General features: G+C 37.7%; 2 protein-coding genes across 2 annotated transcripts in view; one reads left to right on the top strand and one right to left on the bottom strand.

The window, feature by feature from the left end:
- Positions 1-18,826, bottom strand: part of LOC105381209 (serine/threonine-protein kinase/endoribonuclease IRE1) — a 41,832-nt gene that overhangs the window by 8,087 nt on the left and 14,919 nt on the right. The window contains exon 13 of the mRNA XM_048626736.1: positions 15,920-16,105. Within this exon, the coding sequence (XP_048482693.1) occupies positions 15,920-16,105 (186 nt within the window). The remainder of the gene's footprint in view (positions 1-15,919; positions 16,106-18,826) is intronic.
- Positions 5,569-6,890, top strand: LOC125489765. Its single transcript, XM_048626737.1, has 3 exons — positions 5,569-5,626; positions 6,277-6,430; positions 6,624-6,890. Exons 1-3 carry the CDS (start codon positions 5,576-5,578, stop codon positions 6,791-6,793), a joined length of 375 nt encoding a protein of 124 aa, XP_048482694.1. The 5' UTR covers positions 5,569-5,575; the 3' UTR covers positions 6,794-6,890.

Below are 18,826 nucleotides of genomic sequence, written 5' to 3'. Positions count from 1 at the left end.
AGTATTACACATTCTCAGGGTATAAAGCTGGACCAGCTGATGCTGTACGGGCTGATGTTGCTGCCCAACCTGCTGGCGCTGTGCCTCATCTCTGGCCGGCCAGCTTTTGTATAGAGCTGTTAGCTCTATATAGAGTATTATATATTATCCTCAGGGTATAAAGCTGGACCAGCTGATGCTGTACGGGCTGATGCTGCTGCCCAACCTGCTGGCTCTATGCCTCATCTCTGGCCGGCCAGCATTTGTATGGGTCTGTTAGCTCTATATAGAGTATTACATATCCTCAGGGTATAAAGCTGGACCAGCTGATGCTGTACGGGCTGATGCTGCTGCCCAACCTGCTGGCGCTGTGCCTCATCTCTGGCCGGCCAGCATTTGTATGGGTCTGTTAGCTCTATATAGAGTATTACATATCCTCAGGGTATAAAGCTGGACCAGCTGATGCTGTACGGGCTGATGCTGCTGCCCAACCTCCTAGCTGTATGCCTCATCTCTGGCCGGCCAGCTTTTGTATGGAGCTGTTAGCTCTATATAGACTATAATAACAACATCCTCAGGGTATAAAGCTGGACCAGCTGATGCTGTACGGGCTGATGCTGCTGCCCAACCTGCTGGCGCTGTGCCTCATCTCGCGCGCCGGCCAGCGCGTGCACAACAACGCCGAGCTGTTCCGCCGCGCGCTGGCGCAGCTGCTGAACCGCACCAAGCCAGGTCAGGAGCTTTTAGTCCTATGTATAGGGTGTTAAATAAGGGTATAGTGAGCCAAAAGTGACTGGCTCAGGGAGACATTCTGAACAAATTTTGATCTACGAATTAAAAAAACAAATGGTAAATAATGTAGTGACGTGACCAACAAAGTTTCTATGGAGAAGCTCTACATGTGCGGTGTGCAGGAATTCGAATCGGTTTGCTTTATACTCTAAAACGGATTGCGCTCATGCGTATAGTGCTCAGCAATGTTTATCAAAGTCGATTGCACCCTTGAAACTGCTATAACTCCCTAGAATTAATATCGTTTTTAGAACCTATCAATATATACCCTTTATTAACACCCTGTAAAGAAAGCTCTCTTTTGTTACTAAGGTGAGGCGCACTACAAGGCCATGCGGCGCGTGGTGGGCGTGGCGTCGGCGCGGCCCATCCGCGTCGTCATGTTCGGCTCGCTGCGGGTGGGACACGTGCTGCTGCCCACCTCGCTCGCCTTCTTTACGTCCTACCTTATCATTGCGCTTCAGTTCAACAATGTTGTTTAAGTTGTCTTTGTAATTATGTTGTGTAATATATAAATGGTTAAGTTCTTGTTTTTGTTGCGCAATGTAGCATATTCAGATAAAGCATAACGGTATTGAAAGAAACTCTTTGTGTCAATTCGTACAGTATTATTTTTAGTATGATTAATTTTATGTGTGTTTATTTAAACATAACTTATAAATATGGATTAAAAATCACTAGAAATATGATACCAAAGTAATAAAATAACTGTAATACAATTGTCAGTGTTTAAATTTAATAATCCTAACATAGTTTTTATAAAATTTAATGTAGGTACTTACAGTTTAAAGTTTAAACTTTTTGGTCACACTCTTTAGTAATTTCACTTGGTGCTAGTATATTTTTGTAAAAGAAAACAATAATAAATTTACCAATACATATTACTTAATATGAAAAAGTCCTATGCTATCAATCAATGTCACTCAAAGAAATTAACCGCATCGTTACATATGGAATGAATATTAAATGTATTTCTACATTTGTTTGTATTTTTCTAACATGAAACACTACAACATCAACAGTAACTTTATGCCATCAAATATAAAGAAAACGGCTGAACAAAATATTAAGAACAGCCCAGCAATAAAGACATTGCTATCTATCGAAAAAATATTTGGTGTATTCAGAAACTTAAAATATTCCAAGTTGAATCCTATCCTTAGACTTTATTCAATAATTTTAATAATTTCACTGTCGTGTGTACCTTTTATTGTTTTCAAATATAATATAGCACTGTATCAGTATGCTAGAAGAATGAACATAGTGGTTACTTCTATAAACTCAGCGATTTATATAACATTTTGTACTTTAAAATCAAAGTCATTTGCCGATTTATTGTCGAGTCTTAACAAAACTCATGTGAAGATTAGCCGACTTTGTCAACGATACACCGCGCGTTTAAAATGTCTGCACAGAATTATAGTGGGGTGTTTCTGCAGTTTAGCAGCCATCGTGTCTTGCTTTGTAATTAAACAACTTGTCGATGATATCATGCGTGCGCAAGGGTTCAGTTACCAAATATTGATCATACAATTGATCATAATAGCCAATTTATTGCGGGGTACTAGCCAACACCTCATGTACTATAGCATCCTCTCAATTATGTCCTACCAACTGGAATATCTGAAGGACTTTGGAATGAAAAATGAGATATTGCTTTTGCTTACGTACGAAAATAGGAAATCTACTATTACAGTGGATGAGCAAGACGTTGAAGTAACAACTCTTAAAAGTTGGTACCGCGACTATTTGAATATAGTTACATGCAGTACAAAAACTAACGACGCTTTTGGAACAGCGGTTGGTATAGTATCGTTATGATATGTTATTAGTTAGAATGAAATGCTTCATTAGTGCTATTTGCTATTTAATTAATTTGAAAATATGATTTGCTTTTTATTGTACAGTTAGTAAGATTTATATGGATGTATTTCCTACTATTTCAGATGACTCTGTCGATTGGGTTGACACTACTGTGCGATATCATCTTGTTGTACATTATTATTTGTGAAAACGTCCAAATGGTAAGGTTATTTCTATAAAAACTTCATATTTAGTTCTACGGTTTCTAAGGTGATGTGGGAAATGATTCCAGCGTCTCAGTGATCTCAGTCTTTGTGATGAACTTTATTTTATCATATTGTTATTGCAGGGCACAGGGTGCCTACGTGGGTGTTTTAATATTTGATAATGGATGATCTTCACTGTATCATATATTATTGTTATTTCAGGGTATAAACGTGCTTCGTATACTATTGATGCTAAGTATGCTGATGCCATTCTCTGTGCCACTGCTGCTGATATCGAGCGCCGGACAACGCGTGCACAATAACGCCGACGATAACATTAGAGCTCTAGTCAAGTTACTGAACCGTGCCCAACCAGGTAACATTTGCGTGTCAAAATCAAATCGTTTTATTCAAAGTACACTTCTTACATCTTCAAGGTACACTATCGTTAAGTCAAGGTACCATGAGATAATAATGCGCTTTGTGCTCTACTAGCGTTCACTGTTCGTTCGTTGTTGTGTGTTTATTTAAGCGATGAGATTCCATGTGAATGAACAGATCATGCCATTTTTTTTGTTGGTCGCATTTACAGACGTACCTAAATGGCTTTGCCACGTTGTTTGTATTATGCTCTTACATCACAAAATCTGTATACCTATTCTAATTTTCTATTTCATGTTACAGAGGACGCAAACTTCAGCACACTGCGTCGTTTGACGGCTGCCACCTCGACACACCGGGTGACGATCACTCTGTTCGGCTCCGTGCGGGTGGGCCACGCGCTGCTGCCCGGGGCCTTCGCCTTCCTCGCCACGTACCTCATCAACGGGTTGCAGTTCAACAGCATATTGTAGTGTTAATAAACACTTTACTAGCTTATTCCGTTTTTAATTGCATAATTTACCTATTGCAATCTTAGAAAGCGACGGTTATGATTGTAAAACAGATTTCTTAAATATTATTGGCTCGTAACTCGTAACATTACAGTTACTTATTAAATGAATAGATTTCTTGACCGAATAAATATTAATATATATAGTAGGTATCTCTATCCGTATTGGATAGCGGGATGACATTGCATAGGTACTACATAGATAGATACTCGTAGATAAACCTCAACCCGAAACAAAGCAAACGCTAATGGTTATTACATTAATATTTGCCCTGGGCGGGATTCGAACCCGCATCCACGAGCTTCGGAAGCAGGTTAACTGCAGCCTGAGCTATGTTGTCGTACGGTATTAAATTTATATTAAAAACTAGCTGTTCCCGCGAGCTTCGCTTCGCCTTAAAAAGTTTTCCCGTGGGAATTCCGGGATAAAAAGTAGCCTATGTTCTTTCCCAGGGTCTAGACCATATGTATACCAAATTTCATTCAAATCCGTTCAGTAGTTTTGGCGTGAAAGAGTAACAGACAGACAGACAGACAGACAGACACAGTTACTTTCGCATTTATAATATTAGTAAGGATGACAAATGCTACAAATCAATCAATGTCACTCAACAAAATTAATCGTTACAAATGAAATTACTATAAAATAAATTTCGATAAGTATTTGTTTTTTAGTATGAGGCAACACCACCACTTGAACAACACTTAAAAACATCAAATATGAAGAAAACTGTCGAACAAAATATAAATACTCCGAGCGCAATAAAATCATTGATAGCCATCGACAAAGTATTAGGTGTCTACAGAAACTTAAACTATTCTAAATTCAACCTATTTTTTAGACTTTATTCTATGATTTTCATTATATTACTGTGTTGTGTACCCTATATGGTATATAGATATGACATATCGATAGATGAGTACAATAAATCTGACGCCAACGCGAGTGCAACAATTAACTTAGGCGTTACTTGTGTAATCTCGTTAATGTATATATTATTTTCTAGTTTAAGATCAAAATCATTTTCCGCTTTACTGTCGAGTCTAAACAAAACTCACGAGGCAATGAGCAGCCGTTGCCTTCGATACAACGGACGTCTGAAATTTCTGCATAAAATTACAGTGGGATCTGTATCCTTCTTAGTAGCCATTATGTTGTGTTTTATTATCATATCATATAAAACCGAATTTGAGCAAGTGTTCACTTATCAAGGATTCATTGTACAAATTGTTTTATCTACCAACTTATTGCGAGGAACTACACAATACCTAATGTACTACAGCGTCCTATCAGTCTTGTCCCACCAACTGGAATATCTAAAGGAGTTTGGATTGAAAAATGACATATTGCTTTTAAATATGTACAAACAGGGGAAATGTACTATAACTATAGATGAGCGAGATGTTGAAATAAAAACACTTAAATGTTGGTATCGCCACTATGTGAATATTGTTAAATGTAGCAAGAAAACGAACGACGTTTTTGGAACACCGGTAAGGTACTTCTTACAGCTTAGGCCCGGGTCTCCTATTACGCGCCGTAGGTCGCGTCCAGCGTCACGCCGTAGGCCGCGTCACGATGCTCACTACATCTACGCGCCAACGTCGGCGTGTGAGGTAGACCGCATCAGTACATTTCTATAGTGAGCATTGTGACGCGGCCTACGGCGTGACGCTGGACGCGCCCCTCAGCGTAAATAGGAGACCCAGGCCTTAGTTAGAATTAATACATACTAATAGTAATTTGGCCATTTGGTTTTTTAATTTATCTTTAACATTTTAATTGTTCGTTGTCTACATTTTGAACTTATAGAGTTCACTATTTTAACTTGACTTCTAAATGAGCTTCTAAATATGTTTTACACTTCAATTTCAGATGACGCTATCGATCGGCTTGACGCTAATGTGCAATATTATTTTGTTATACGTCATTGTATGTGAAAATATTAAAACGGTAAGAATCTACAACTTGCTTAGAATAAAAACCGGCCAAGTGCGAGTCGGGCTCGCGCACAAAGGGTTCCGTAGCAGCAAATATAATAACCAAAATTACAGTTAAATCAACCTATCTCAAAAACTATAAGAGATACTTTGATCAAACCAAAAATCGTTGAAAGAGTTAATTAGCATGCATCACCTCTATTTTTTTTAGAATTTTATACCCCGTAGTTATAAAAATAGAGGGGGGGGACATACTTTTTACGACTTTGAGAGCTGATATCTCAAAAACCGTTCACTTTAAGAAAAATGTTTTTTAGAAAACTTTATATCATTTTAAAAGACCTTTCCATTGATACCCCACACGGGTATGTACATCGAAAAAAAAAATTTCATCCCTCAGTTACATGTATGGGGGGCCCCACCCCCAATTCTTTTTTTTACTATTTAGTGTCATATTTTTGTAGCGGTTCATACAACACATATTCCTATCAAATTTCATCACTGTAGTACTTATAGTTTCCGAGTAAATCGGCTGTGACAGACGGACAGACGGACAGACGGACATGACGAAACTATAAGGGTTCCGTTTTTGCCATTTTGGCTACGGAACCCTAAAAAAGAGACGTAGTTCTTTGTATAATAATAACATTATGGTAATTTCAGGGAGCAAACACGGGTCGCTTAGTAATGATGTTCAGTGTACTAATGACATTCCTAGTACCGATTCTTCTAATATCGAGGGCCGGACAGCGCGTGCACGACAACGCAGACGGCAACCGGAGAGCTTTGGTGAAGTTACTGAACCGGGCTCAACCAGGTAATATTTAATACATACTCGTCAAACTGATAATTTTTTATTTAAATTTTTACTAAGTTTCACACCTATTGCGCCTAACACTGTAATTGTATTGATCCGAATATGAGATTGCTCGCTTAGACTTTAAAGACGTGTGAACGAGATTTGGCTTCCTGTAACGTTTCTACTTATGGCGTTTTGTTTTCTCTTACAGCGGACGCAAACTTCCCCATTCTCCGTCGATTGACGGACGTGACCTGTACCCAGAGGGTGACGATCACTCTGTTCGGCTCCGTGCGGGTGGGCCACGCGCTGCTGCCCGGGGCCTTCGCCTTCCTCGCCACGTACCTCATCAACGGGTTGCAGTTCAACAGCATATTGTAATGTTAATAAACACCTCATTAGCTTATCTGACTTTTAATTGTAAAATGTATTACAAATGTAGAAAGCGCCCCGATTATAATAAAAGAGATTTCTTAGATCTTATTGGCTAGTAGCATTACACTCCAGTATGTACCTAGTCAGATTTTTTTATTGTAATTTATACCTAAATATACGAAATAAAGGATTTCAATAAAGTCAGTGCTCAAACCATTACGTATTTTTCATCCATTAATGAATAGATTTCTGTGACCAAACAAATATTAATAAATATTGTAGGGATCTCTATCCATGTTGGATAGCGAGATGTTAAACATGCATAGATAGATACATAAACCATAACCAGAAACAAAGCAAACACACTTGCTTATTACTAGAGATGCCACGAATATTCGGCAACTATTCGGTATTCGGCCTATTCGGCCAGTTTTTTCAGTATTCGGTATTCGGCCGAATAGTGCGCACTATTCGGGCCGAATACCGAATAGTAAATAATGTAAAAAATTACTTGTATTTTATTCAAAATCGTGTTTTTATTTCCAAATCACAACATTTTAGTACTTAAAATTAATCAGTAGTAAGTTGTGCTGGATAAAAACGAGCATTTCAGCATTTTTTGGTAGCCCACGATTGCGCTTCTCATTGTAACCATCCTCAGAAAATAACTTCTCACTATAAACGCTACTTCCAGGTGAAGAAAGATAAGTTTTTGCAAATTTCAAAAGGTCGGGATATTGTTTTTTGTTTGCTGTACTAACTACTATTATCAAATAAAAATTCAACTCGTTTGCCACAGCATTCTGCCTCTAATAATAAGTTATTACATGAACGTTTGCCCTGGGCGGGATTCGAACCCGCATACCTAAACATCGAAAGCAGGTCAACTGCAGCCTGAGCTACGTTGTAGTATATTTAATTTATATTAAAAGTAACAAATGCTATAAGTCAATCAATATCACTCAACAAAATTAATCATTACAACTAAAATTACTTTAAAATAAATTTCTATACTTTGAAGCAACAACACTACTCGAACAACACTTAAAAACATCAAAATAAATATGAAGAAGACTATCGAACAAAATATAAATACTCCGAGCGCAATAAAATCATTGATAGCCATAGACAAAGCATTCGGTGTCTACAGAAACTTAAACCATTCTAAACTCCACCTAATCTTTAGACTTTATTCTATGATTTTCATTATATTACTGTGTTGTGTACCCTATATGGTATATAGATATGATATATCGATAGATGAGTACAATAAATCGGACGCCAACACGAGTGCAACAGTTAACCTAGGCGTTACTTGTGTAAATTCATTAATTTATATATTATTTTCTAGTTTAAGATCGAAATCATTTTCCGCTTTACTGTCGAGTCTAAACAAAACTCATGAGCCAATGAGCAGCCGTTGCCTTCGATACAACGGACGTCTGAAATTCCTGCATAGAATTACAGTGGGATCTGTATCCTTCTTAGTAGCCATTATTTTGTGTTATAATATCATATCATATATAACTGGTCTTGAGCAAGTGTTCACTTACCAAGGATTCATTGTACAAATTGTTTTATCTACCAACTTATTGCGGGGAACTACACAATACCTAATGTACTACAGCGTCCTATCAATCTTGTCCCACCAACTGGAATATCTAAAGGAGTTTGGATTGAAAAATGACATATTGCTTTTAAATATGTACAAACAGGGGAAATATACTGTAGCTGTAGATGAGCGAGATGTTGAAGTAAAAACTCTTAAAAGTTGGTATCGCCACTATTTGAATATTGTTAAATGTAGCAAGAAAACGAACGATGTTTTTGAAACACCGGTAATCATAGTTAGAATTAATACATAATCTAGTACATTGGACCTTTGGTTTTTTATTTTATCTTGGTATATTTTAATTGTTCTTACTCTACATTTTGATCTTGTAGAGTTCACTATTTAAATTTGACTTCTAAAATATTATGTTTTACACTTCAATTTCAGATGACACTATCGATCGGCTTGACACTAATGTGCAATATTATCTTCTTGTACGTCATTATATGTGAAAATATTAAAACGGTAAGAATCGAAAACTTACTTAAAATAAAAAAGAGCAGTAGTTCTCTGTATAACATTATGGTAATTTCAGGGAATCAACACTGGTCGTTTAGTATTCATGTTCAGTGTACTAATGACATTTTTAGTGCCAATTTTGCTAATATCAAGGGCCGGACAGCGCGTGCACGACAACGCAGACGGCAACCGGAGGGCTTTGGTGAAGTTACTGAACCGGGCTCAACCAGGTAATATTTAATACATCACAACTCAACCTGTCAAACTTAACAGAGTCGTGAGCACAAGTTTCGATCCTCCGTTAACGTTGCGTATCGTCAACTGTCACTGTCAAAATGTAAGGCAAAGTTAGTTCCAAAAGTGACATTTGTTTTTTCCATATGTTAGTTGGAATTTCACCAAACGCTAAACGTATTTAGTAGCCTGTCATACGTCTGTCAGTTAGTACAAAATGTATTTAAAATTTGATTTAAATACGTTTACCGTTTGGTAAAAGTGACCCTTCGTGTAGATTCGAAAATAGTATCGAATCCTGTGCTCGCTCCACAGTTTTGTTTACTAAGATTAACACAAATTTTGCCAATCACTGTAATTGTATTGATCCGAATACGAGATTGCGCTTCGACTTTAGAGACGTGTGTGAACGAGAATTGGCTTCCTGTAACGTTTCTACTGATAGTTTTTTGTTTACTCTTACAGCGGACGCAAACTTCCCCATTCTCCGTCGATTGACGGACGTGACCTGTACCCAGAGGGTGACGATCACTCTGTTCGGCTCCGTGCGGGTGGACCACGCGCTGCTGCCCGGGGCCTTCGCCTTCCTCGCCACGTACCTCATCAACGGGTTGCAGTTCAACAGCATATTGTAATGTTAAATAAACACCTCATATTATCTTATCTGACTTTCAATTTTAAAATATATTACAAATGTAGACAGCGCCCCAATAAAACAGATTTCTTAGATCTTATTGGCTCTTAGCATTACACTCCAGTATGTACCTAGTCAGATTTTTTTATTGTAATTTATCCCTAAATATACGAAATAAAGGATTTCAGTAAAGTCAGTGGCTCAAACCATTACGTATTTTTCATCCATTAATGAATAGATTTCTGTGACCAAACAAATATTAATAAATATTGTAGGGATCTCTATCCATGTTGGATAGCGAGATGTTAAACATGCATAGATAGATACATAAACCATAATCAGAAACAAAGCAAACACACTTGCTTATTACATGAACGTTTGCCCTGGGCGGGATCCGAACCCGAATACCTAAACATCGAAAGCAGGTCAACTGCAGCCTGAGCTATGTTGTCGTATATTTAATTTATATTAAAAGTAACAAATGCTATAAGTCAATCAATATCACTCAACAAAATTAATCATTACAACTAAAATTACTTTAAAATAAATTTCTATAGTTTGAAGCAACAACACTACTCGAACAACACTTAAAAACATCAAAATAAATATGAAGAAGACTATCGAACAAAATATAAATACTCCGAGCGCAATAAAATCATTGATAGCCATCGACAAAGCATTCGGTGTCTACAGAAACTTAAACCACTCTAAAGTCCACCTAATCTTCAGACTTTATTCTATGATTTTCATTATATTACTGTGTTGTGTACCCTATATGGTATATAGATATGACATATCGATAGACGAGTACAATAAATCTGACGCCAACGCGAGTGCAACAGTTAACCTAGGCGTTACTTGTCTAAATTCATTAATTTATGTATTATTTTCTAGTTTAAGATCAAAATCATTTTCCGCTTTACTGTCGAGTCTAAACAAAACTCATGAGGCAATGAGCAGCCGTTGCCTTCGATACAACGGACGTCTGAAATTTCTGCATAAAATTACAGTGGGATCTGTATCCTTCTTAGTAGCCATTATTTTGTGTTATAATATAATATCATACATAACCGGTCTTGAGCAAGTGTTCACTTATCAAGGATTCATTGTACAAATTGTTTTATCTACCAACTTATTGCGGGGAACTACACAATACCTAATGTACTACAGCGTCCTGTCAATCTTGTCCCACCAACTGGAATATCTAAAGGAGTTCGGATTGAAAAATGACATATTGCTTTTAAATATGTACAAACAGGGGAAATGTACTTTAGCTATAGATGAGCGAGATGTTGAAATAAAAACTCTGAAAAGTTGGTATCGCCACTATTTCAATATTGTTAAATGTAGTAAGAAAACGAACGATGTTTTTGAAACACCGGTAATACTTCTTACATCATAGTTAGAATTAATACATAATCTAGTACATTGGACCTTTGGTTTTTTATTTTATCTTGGTATATTTTAATTGTTCTTACTCTACATTTTGATCTTGTAGAGTTCACTATTTAAAGACTTCTAAAATATTATGTTTTACACTTCAATTTCAGATGACACTATCGATCGGCTTGACACTAATGTGCAATATTATCTTCTTGTACGTCATTATATGTGAAAATATTAAAACGGTAAGAATCGAAAACTTACTTAGAATAAAAAAGAGCAGTATAGTTATCTGTATAACATTATGGTAATTTCAGGGAATCAACACTGGTCGTTTAGTATTCATGTTCAGTGTACTAATGACATTCCTAGTGCCAATTTTGCTAATATCAAGGGCCGGACAGCGCGTGCACGACAACGCAGACGGCAACCGGAGAGCTTTGGTGAAGTTATTGAACCGGGCTCAACCAGGTAATATTCAATACATACTCGTCAAACTTAACAGTTTTGTTTACTAAGATTAACACAAATTTTGCCAATTACTGTAATTGTAATGATCCTAATACGAAATTGCCCGCTTCGACTTTAAAGACGTGTGAACGAGAATTGGCTTCCTGTAACTTTTCTACTGATAGCGTTTTGTTTTCTCCTACAGCGGACGCGAATTTCCCCATTCTCCGGCGATTGACCGACGTGACCTGTACCCAGAGGGTGACGATCACTCTGTTCGGCTCAGTGCGGGTGGGCCACGCGCTGCTGCCCGGGGCCTTCGCCTTCCTCGCCACGTACCTCATCAACGGGTTGCAGTTCAACAGCATATTGTAATGTTAATAAAGAAAGACCTAGTTAGATTACCTATTTTGACTTTTACTACTACGCTACAGTTATAATAGGGAACGAAACAAATTGTGACTTTGTACACTGGTTGGCTGCCTTTATGTACGACTGGTTATAGACGTATTATTGGATATTAAAGGCCGTAAAGGAAACTACAGATATCAAATAGAAATATGATTTTTATAAACAGTTTGATAAGATAACGACTGGAAGGCTAGTAAGTACCTACATTAGACCTCTGAGTTGTTTTCAATTGTTCAAGTTGTCTCTGAGCTTAAAAATGACCACTTCAACAATATATTTTGTTTTCCAAAATAAATTTGTAACAAGCAAGCTTATGCTGAAAGAGTTTTCGGGTAAGTGAGCCACCTGACTACTAGTCAGTCAGTGACTAGGCTTAACGTCTGCTTCCAAAACAGCAATCGGGACCCACGGCTTAACGTGCCGTCGAAAGTACGATAGCGTCCAGAAAAGAAGTACTTGAAAACGATCTGGGCTGACCGTGCCATGTGTTGCTGAACCTCAGTGATCAGTTACGATCACTGAAGCTAGTTCGACTACGGCCGCTTCCATGTAGGGCATACATTAAATTGGGGCAATACAATACGTTACTGTATAAAATACCTATATTTATTAGGGGCTCTACTACAAAAACAAATTTAATATCCTTAGAACGCGCTCAACGTGCAATTCTAAAAGTAGCTTTTCGTAAACCCTACCGTTATCCAACAGACGATCTATACAAAACATGCAAAGTTTTGCGTGTAAGACAAATATTTATCATGTCCACTGCACTTAGATTTCATAAAAATGCCAAATCCTTAGTAGCAATTAGCACAAGATCGCAAAGATTGATGAAATGGAACGTCCCCCTCACTAAAACCAAACTTGGACAGCGGTCTTTTAAATTCCTCGGTCCCTTTCTATATACAGTGCTTAACAAAAACATTAACATCATAAACACTACAAAATACACTTGTAAAAAAACCATCACTAACTGGATATCAACGCTTAACTATGATCAAACCGAAAATCTGCTTATACCTAAATCCTAAGTTGTGCTGATGCTTGATTGTTTTGCTGCTTACTAACACTCTGTTTTTTTTTTTAATGTACATACATTAATTACCGATAAGTACTTAATACTCTCACATGATGTGTACATAATTACAGTTTTTTTTCTTTATTTTTAGAACCACGGAAGAGACTAGTCACCACGACACAGGGAATCCTAGTGTGGTGACTAGAGTAATAGCTAAGCTAAAGATAAAACAACTAGTTTTAAAACCCTTACATAAGCTTATATTGTATACTGTTTTGATGCAAATAAATTATTCTTATTCTTATTCTTATTCTAGACTAATTTATTCTAAGTGCACTCGTACGCTGACAGAAAGAAATCGATCATTGTTACTTCATGTAATGAAATGTCAAATAAAACTGATAACATCACCAAATTGAAAGACCTAGCTTATATTTTCCGTACATAATTCCTTAATTTTGTATATTGTTTTCATGTATAGACGTGAAATTGTAGAGGAAGCAGTATGTACAAAACTTTGGACCGAAATATAAAGTACCTAGCCCCGATAAAGTCAGTGTTACTTGCAGAATATTTCTTCGGTGTTTTCAGAAACAATGCACCTTCGACTAAGTACTTGCAGCTGCTATATACATCAATAAATATATTCGTACTGTGTTATTTTAATGTCATTGCTTTTATATCGAGTAATCCACTATACAAAAAAATGGAAAATGCCGAAAAAATATATCTAATGGTCATTACAACCGAATCAATAAGTATAATGATTTTCTCAATTTTTAAATCAAAATCATTTGCTTGTCTTATGTCGAGTATAAACAAGAATCATGTGAGAATGGGTCATTGTGACACATACAACCGGCATTTGAAGTTCTTACACAGAAGAGTGACTATATCTGTTGTAGTGTCAGTACTTTATCTAACTAAAATTACAATTGATGTACTAATGCACTCATATTCAGACCTGCATGGTCATGTGCACATTTTGATGACAATAAACGGCTGCCGATGGTTCTTCCAAAACCTCATGTACTACAATGTTCTCACAATACTCTCGCATCAGTTAGCAAATTTAAAAGACAATGGCTTCAAAAATCGAAATCCTAACTTTATTCTGCACAGAAAAGCTAAAAATCCTACTACCATCGAAAAAATTGAAGAAAGAGACGTCGCAATATCAACCCTAGTAGATTGGTATAAAACCTATTTCAATATAGTTGAAAGTAGCGTAATCACAAATAACGTTTTCGGTACACCGGTGAATATTTTCATTTCATATTTGTTTCTGTCTATGTTCGAAATTGTACAGCTACTTAATTTTATACTGCATGAACAATACTTACAATACTAATTTCACATAATCTTACGAATTCTAATCTTCTTAAAATTTCAGATGGCTCTGTCAATGTGTACTTCAATATTTTGCAACGTTCTGTTGGCGTACGCAATCATCAGTGGCAGCGTGAGAGATGTAAGATTTCTTATGGTCTAAACTACTCTAAACAGATGTGCAGTAATGGTATATTGCAAGGAATGTCTTTTTTAAGTAAAATTTGGTGACCTGTACGGTACGTCCAGTACATACTGATAATTTTGTCGAAAACTATAAGTTTACGTTTTCTCGAAAACAAAGTGGCGCCTCTAGCGGAGTCATGAAACTTTTGACATCTGTCATTATCTAATGTTTGGACAGTTTTTCGTAAATTGCAAAACCCATACTAGAAATCTCTGAATATAAGTTTCCCTTCAGAACCTATTTTATCTTTCAACCCTGTATACGATCGCAAATATTCCAGGGTCCAAACTTGGGGCGTACAGCAGCTTTTATCTTCTTCATGACCCCGTTTCTGACGTCACTATTGTTGATATCCCGGGCGGGGCAGCGGCTACATAACAACGCTGACACCAACGTGAGAGCTGTGGTGCAGTTACTCAGCCGGGCTCGCCCAGGTAATACCTAGCTAGTATATAGATAGTTTATTCCGCAAATTTTAACGAACACCCAGATACATAGATTAGTTCATTCCAGAAATGTCACTGTAAACTCTTGAAATATTCCTTCCGACCAGTGATATTGTTTCCGACTATAAAATACCTTTATAACTTACAAAAAATACTAGACTTCCGGCTACATGCTGTTAAAGTATTGATGATTATTTGTACTTAAAGTCTGTTTCTTAATCTCAGATACTAAATTGACAGATTCCGAACGGTTCAGCAGCAGTCGATTATCCGGCCGATAGAACGATACGTCACTTAATCTCGGTTTAGGTTAGGTTGTTTTAGTATATCAACCTGAACTTATATGACACGGTACCATTGTAAAACCATATTTTATTCCAGAGAACGAGAATTTCGCGACGCTACGTCAAATAGCGTCGGCGACGTCCACACACCGGGTGTCGATCACGCTGTTCGGCTCGGTGCGAGTGGGCCACGCGCTACTTCCCAGCGCCTTCACTATGCTCTCTAATTATCTGATTACCGGCTTGCAGTTTAATAACTTGTTGTGATGTGATATGTGATGAAATAGATTTTGATCGATGATTTTGCGTTTTATTGTCTTTGAAAACACGGTGTATTTTTTTTTCGCCTCAATGCGAATTGGCCACGCGATACTGATCCATCACACACCTATCATCCACCTACTTACTCATAACCGGCTTCCAGTTTAATAACTTCGGGTGATGCAAAAAGTGATGGAATGGATTTTGATTAAAGTTTAAGTCGCAAGACTTATTCCTTTGAACTCTCAAACATCCCGTATTTTCGTAAACGTCTAAGAAAAGTGTCGATAAAGATTCTGAAAGTTCGTGAAAGTTTCTAAAAATGGGAATTACCATTTATATTACCCGTTGCAAAGTTGCCCGTCAGAGACCCGCCTCACGTTATCATCTATCCTGTAAAACTACACAATCAACAACCACTCACCTTATTCCGTATAGCCCTCAGCAGATGGCTGACACTATTCCCCCTGTAGGTCCGTCTTGCGCGCAGGTCAGCCGCGACCCTCGCGCACACCCGCGCGCGCCAATCACCGCGCACCACTAGTGGCGCCCCCACTTCTAGAGGGTGCGAGTCATTGGCGGGAGATGACTCGACTTGGTCGCTTACGTCCTGGGGAATACAATTAGTTGTGTTCATTTGTTTCTTTTTCGTCGATTATCTGGTGTTTGGCTGAGTAAAATAAGATGTAGGTAATGTAATCATAATGGGTAAAGCGCACGACTAGTGGCGCCCCCACTTCTAGAGGGTGCGAGTCGTTGGCCGGCGATGATTCGACTTGGTCGCTTACGTCCTGGGGGTACAATGGGTTTGTGTTCATTTGTTTCTTTTTCGTTTATTATCTGGTGTTTGGCTGAGTAAAATAAGATGAAGGTAATGTAATCAAAATGGGTAAAGCGCACGACTAGTGGCGCCCCCACTTTCAGCGGGTGCGAGTAGTTGGCCGGCGATGACTCTATTTGGTTGTTTACGTCCTGGGGAGTATTGTACTCCTGGACGTGGATTGTGTTCATTTGTTTCGTTATAGACTAAATAAGATGTATATAATCTAATCATAATGGGTAAGGCGTACCAGCGGCAGCGGGTGCGAGTCTTTTGGCAGCGTTTATCGCCATCTTGTCAAAACGCACGAGACGCGACGCACAAGCGACCGGGTATCGCGAGACTAGTCGCGAACGCATAGAATACCAGTATCGTAGTGTGAGAGTCTCCATATAAATGTATAAATAAATAATAAATAAATCATTTATTGATCCAAAAAACATGTAAAAATATACATCGAGTGAACACTGTAAATATGGTAAACCTTGCCACCTAAACTAGGTTTAAGGCCTGTAATATAGGTGACAAGCTCTTCCGTTAAATCTAAGTAAGAGCATGTGAATGTATACAATTTTACAGACAAAAGTATTGACAAAACAAGAACATTATAAAAATAAAATTAACATGCAAACTTAACTATAATATCTTTTGAAAAACAATTTTGAATGTTGTATCATATATGTATGTATATAATCACTAAGATTATTTATTTTTATATATATGTAGGTATCTAGTTAGTAGACTAAAATTATAAGCAATAGCAGCTATACCTCACAGATAATTAATTTGAGTTACAGTATTTTCATTATAGAAGGAACTACATTATCCCCGAAGGGGGGATATTAATAATTTTTCTGTCTCTTCATAATTAAGTGGTTTGAGCCAGTTTAAAACTATTCGCTTGATTTCAAATTTATTAAGAGCATGAATATTATATAATTTGTTAGCAACATTATAAAGAAATCCACCAAGGTAGGTCTCTAATCTGTTAATGAAACAAGTCTTAAAGCCTTCAGTTTTAGAGATGTTATGGGAACGACGGGTCGCGATGGTGGCACAGGAGGGAGAATAATGCGTAGACGAAGGGTACCGAATTATAGCACACTGGATATATAACTGCCTCACCGTAAGTACACCGCACTCTCTGAATAGGTCGGAAGTTGGGTATCTAATGGGCTTGAAAGAGCTTACTTTCAGTATTGCTCTTTGAGCGCGCTCAAGTGGTAGCAAGTACGTTTTGAACGTACCTCCCCAAGAATTAATGCAATACGTAAGTATTGATTGGCAAAGCGTAAAATATACCATTTTAAGGAGACAAGGGTTAGCTACATGGCGTAAAGTGCTAAAAATTGCCATCAGTCTTCTTATTCTTAGGGTAAGGTTGGCAATATGGTACTTAAATGTAAGATTACAGTCGATAACAACTCCTAAATACTTTATTTTATCGACACTTTCAAGTAGAGTGCAGTTGCAATCCTGTGAAGCCGATGAAGCATCGCCAGGGCAGATGTGAGCCCGGATTTTGAGGGACTGAATTGATTTCCGAGGTTTGCGAATAGAAAAGGACATATACTTGGTTTTATCTGCATTTAACGTCAAACTATTTAAGAGTAACCAATTGTTTATTATGTTAAAACCGATTTGGGCGCAGTTAAAAGTATCGTTCCAGTCGTCCCCTTGAAACAAAAGCGCTGTGTCATCGGCAAAGGTAACGATTTTACCTTTAAGCAAATCTATGCTACACAGCTCATTTATGTATAGCAAAAAGAGAGTTGGCCCAAGGATGCTACCCTGTGGGACACCATAAGTAACAGGTAATGGATCGCTAATGTAATTTCCCACCCTAACAACTTGAACCCTGTCTGTAAGATAGTCTCTGAACAAGTCTAGAGGGACACCACGAACTCCAACGCTTTCAAGCTTACACAATAACTTCGGAACCGATACCGTGTCGAAAGCTTTTGCCAAGTCTAGAAATATTCCTAAGCATTTCTTCCCTTTGTCTAAATTTGTAGCAACAAAGTTAGTCAGGTGCGACACCGCATCGGCCGTTGATTTGCCACTTCGGAAGCCGAACTGATTAGGAGACAAAATAGACATTGACTCGAGGTATGAGACAAGACGGTTGTTCAGCAGACGTTCCAATATTTTTGATAGCGTAGGCAAGATAGAAATCGGTCTATAGTTGTTGATCAGCGTTCTGTCACCAGCCTTGTATACAGGTATAATAATTGCCTTTTTGAAAGCGGTGGGGAAAATACCAGTGGTGAGGGCCAGATTGCAGATATGGGTGAGAGGTGATATTAGGTATTCTTTGTTTTGTTTGATGACTTTAGAGGAGATTCCATCCCATCCTACTGAGCCAAGTAATTTAAGGGAATCAATAGTAGCATTGATTTCAAATTGGTCAGTTGGAATCATTGTAAATGAACTTGGAAGCTCCGCTGGTGGAGAATGACGCCGAGGTATATTGAGGTTAGCTATTTTCTCTGCCAGATTTTTACCTACGTT

Source organism: Plutella xylostella, chromosome 17, assembly GCF_932276165.1.
Source record: "Plutella xylostella chromosome 17, ilPluXylo3.1, whole genome shotgun sequence".
NCBI classification, from domain to species: domain Eukaryota; kingdom Metazoa; phylum Arthropoda; class Insecta; order Lepidoptera; family Plutellidae; genus Plutella; species Plutella xylostella.
This window is presented reverse-complemented; position numbering and strand designations above follow the sequence as displayed.

Coding starts and splice junctions, on each gene's coding strand:
- LOC125489765 (XM_048626737.1), top strand. CDS start 5,576: ATGTGCAATATTATTTTGTTATACGTCATTGTATGTGAAAATATTAAA. Junction 5,627..6,276: donor TATGTGAAAATATTAAAACG/GTAAGAATCTAC, acceptor TGGTAATTTCAG/GGAGCAAACACGGGTCGCTT. Junction 6,431..6,623: donor ACTGAACCGGGCTCAACCAG/GTAATATTTAAT, acceptor TTTCTCTTACAG/CGGACGCAAACTTCCCCATT.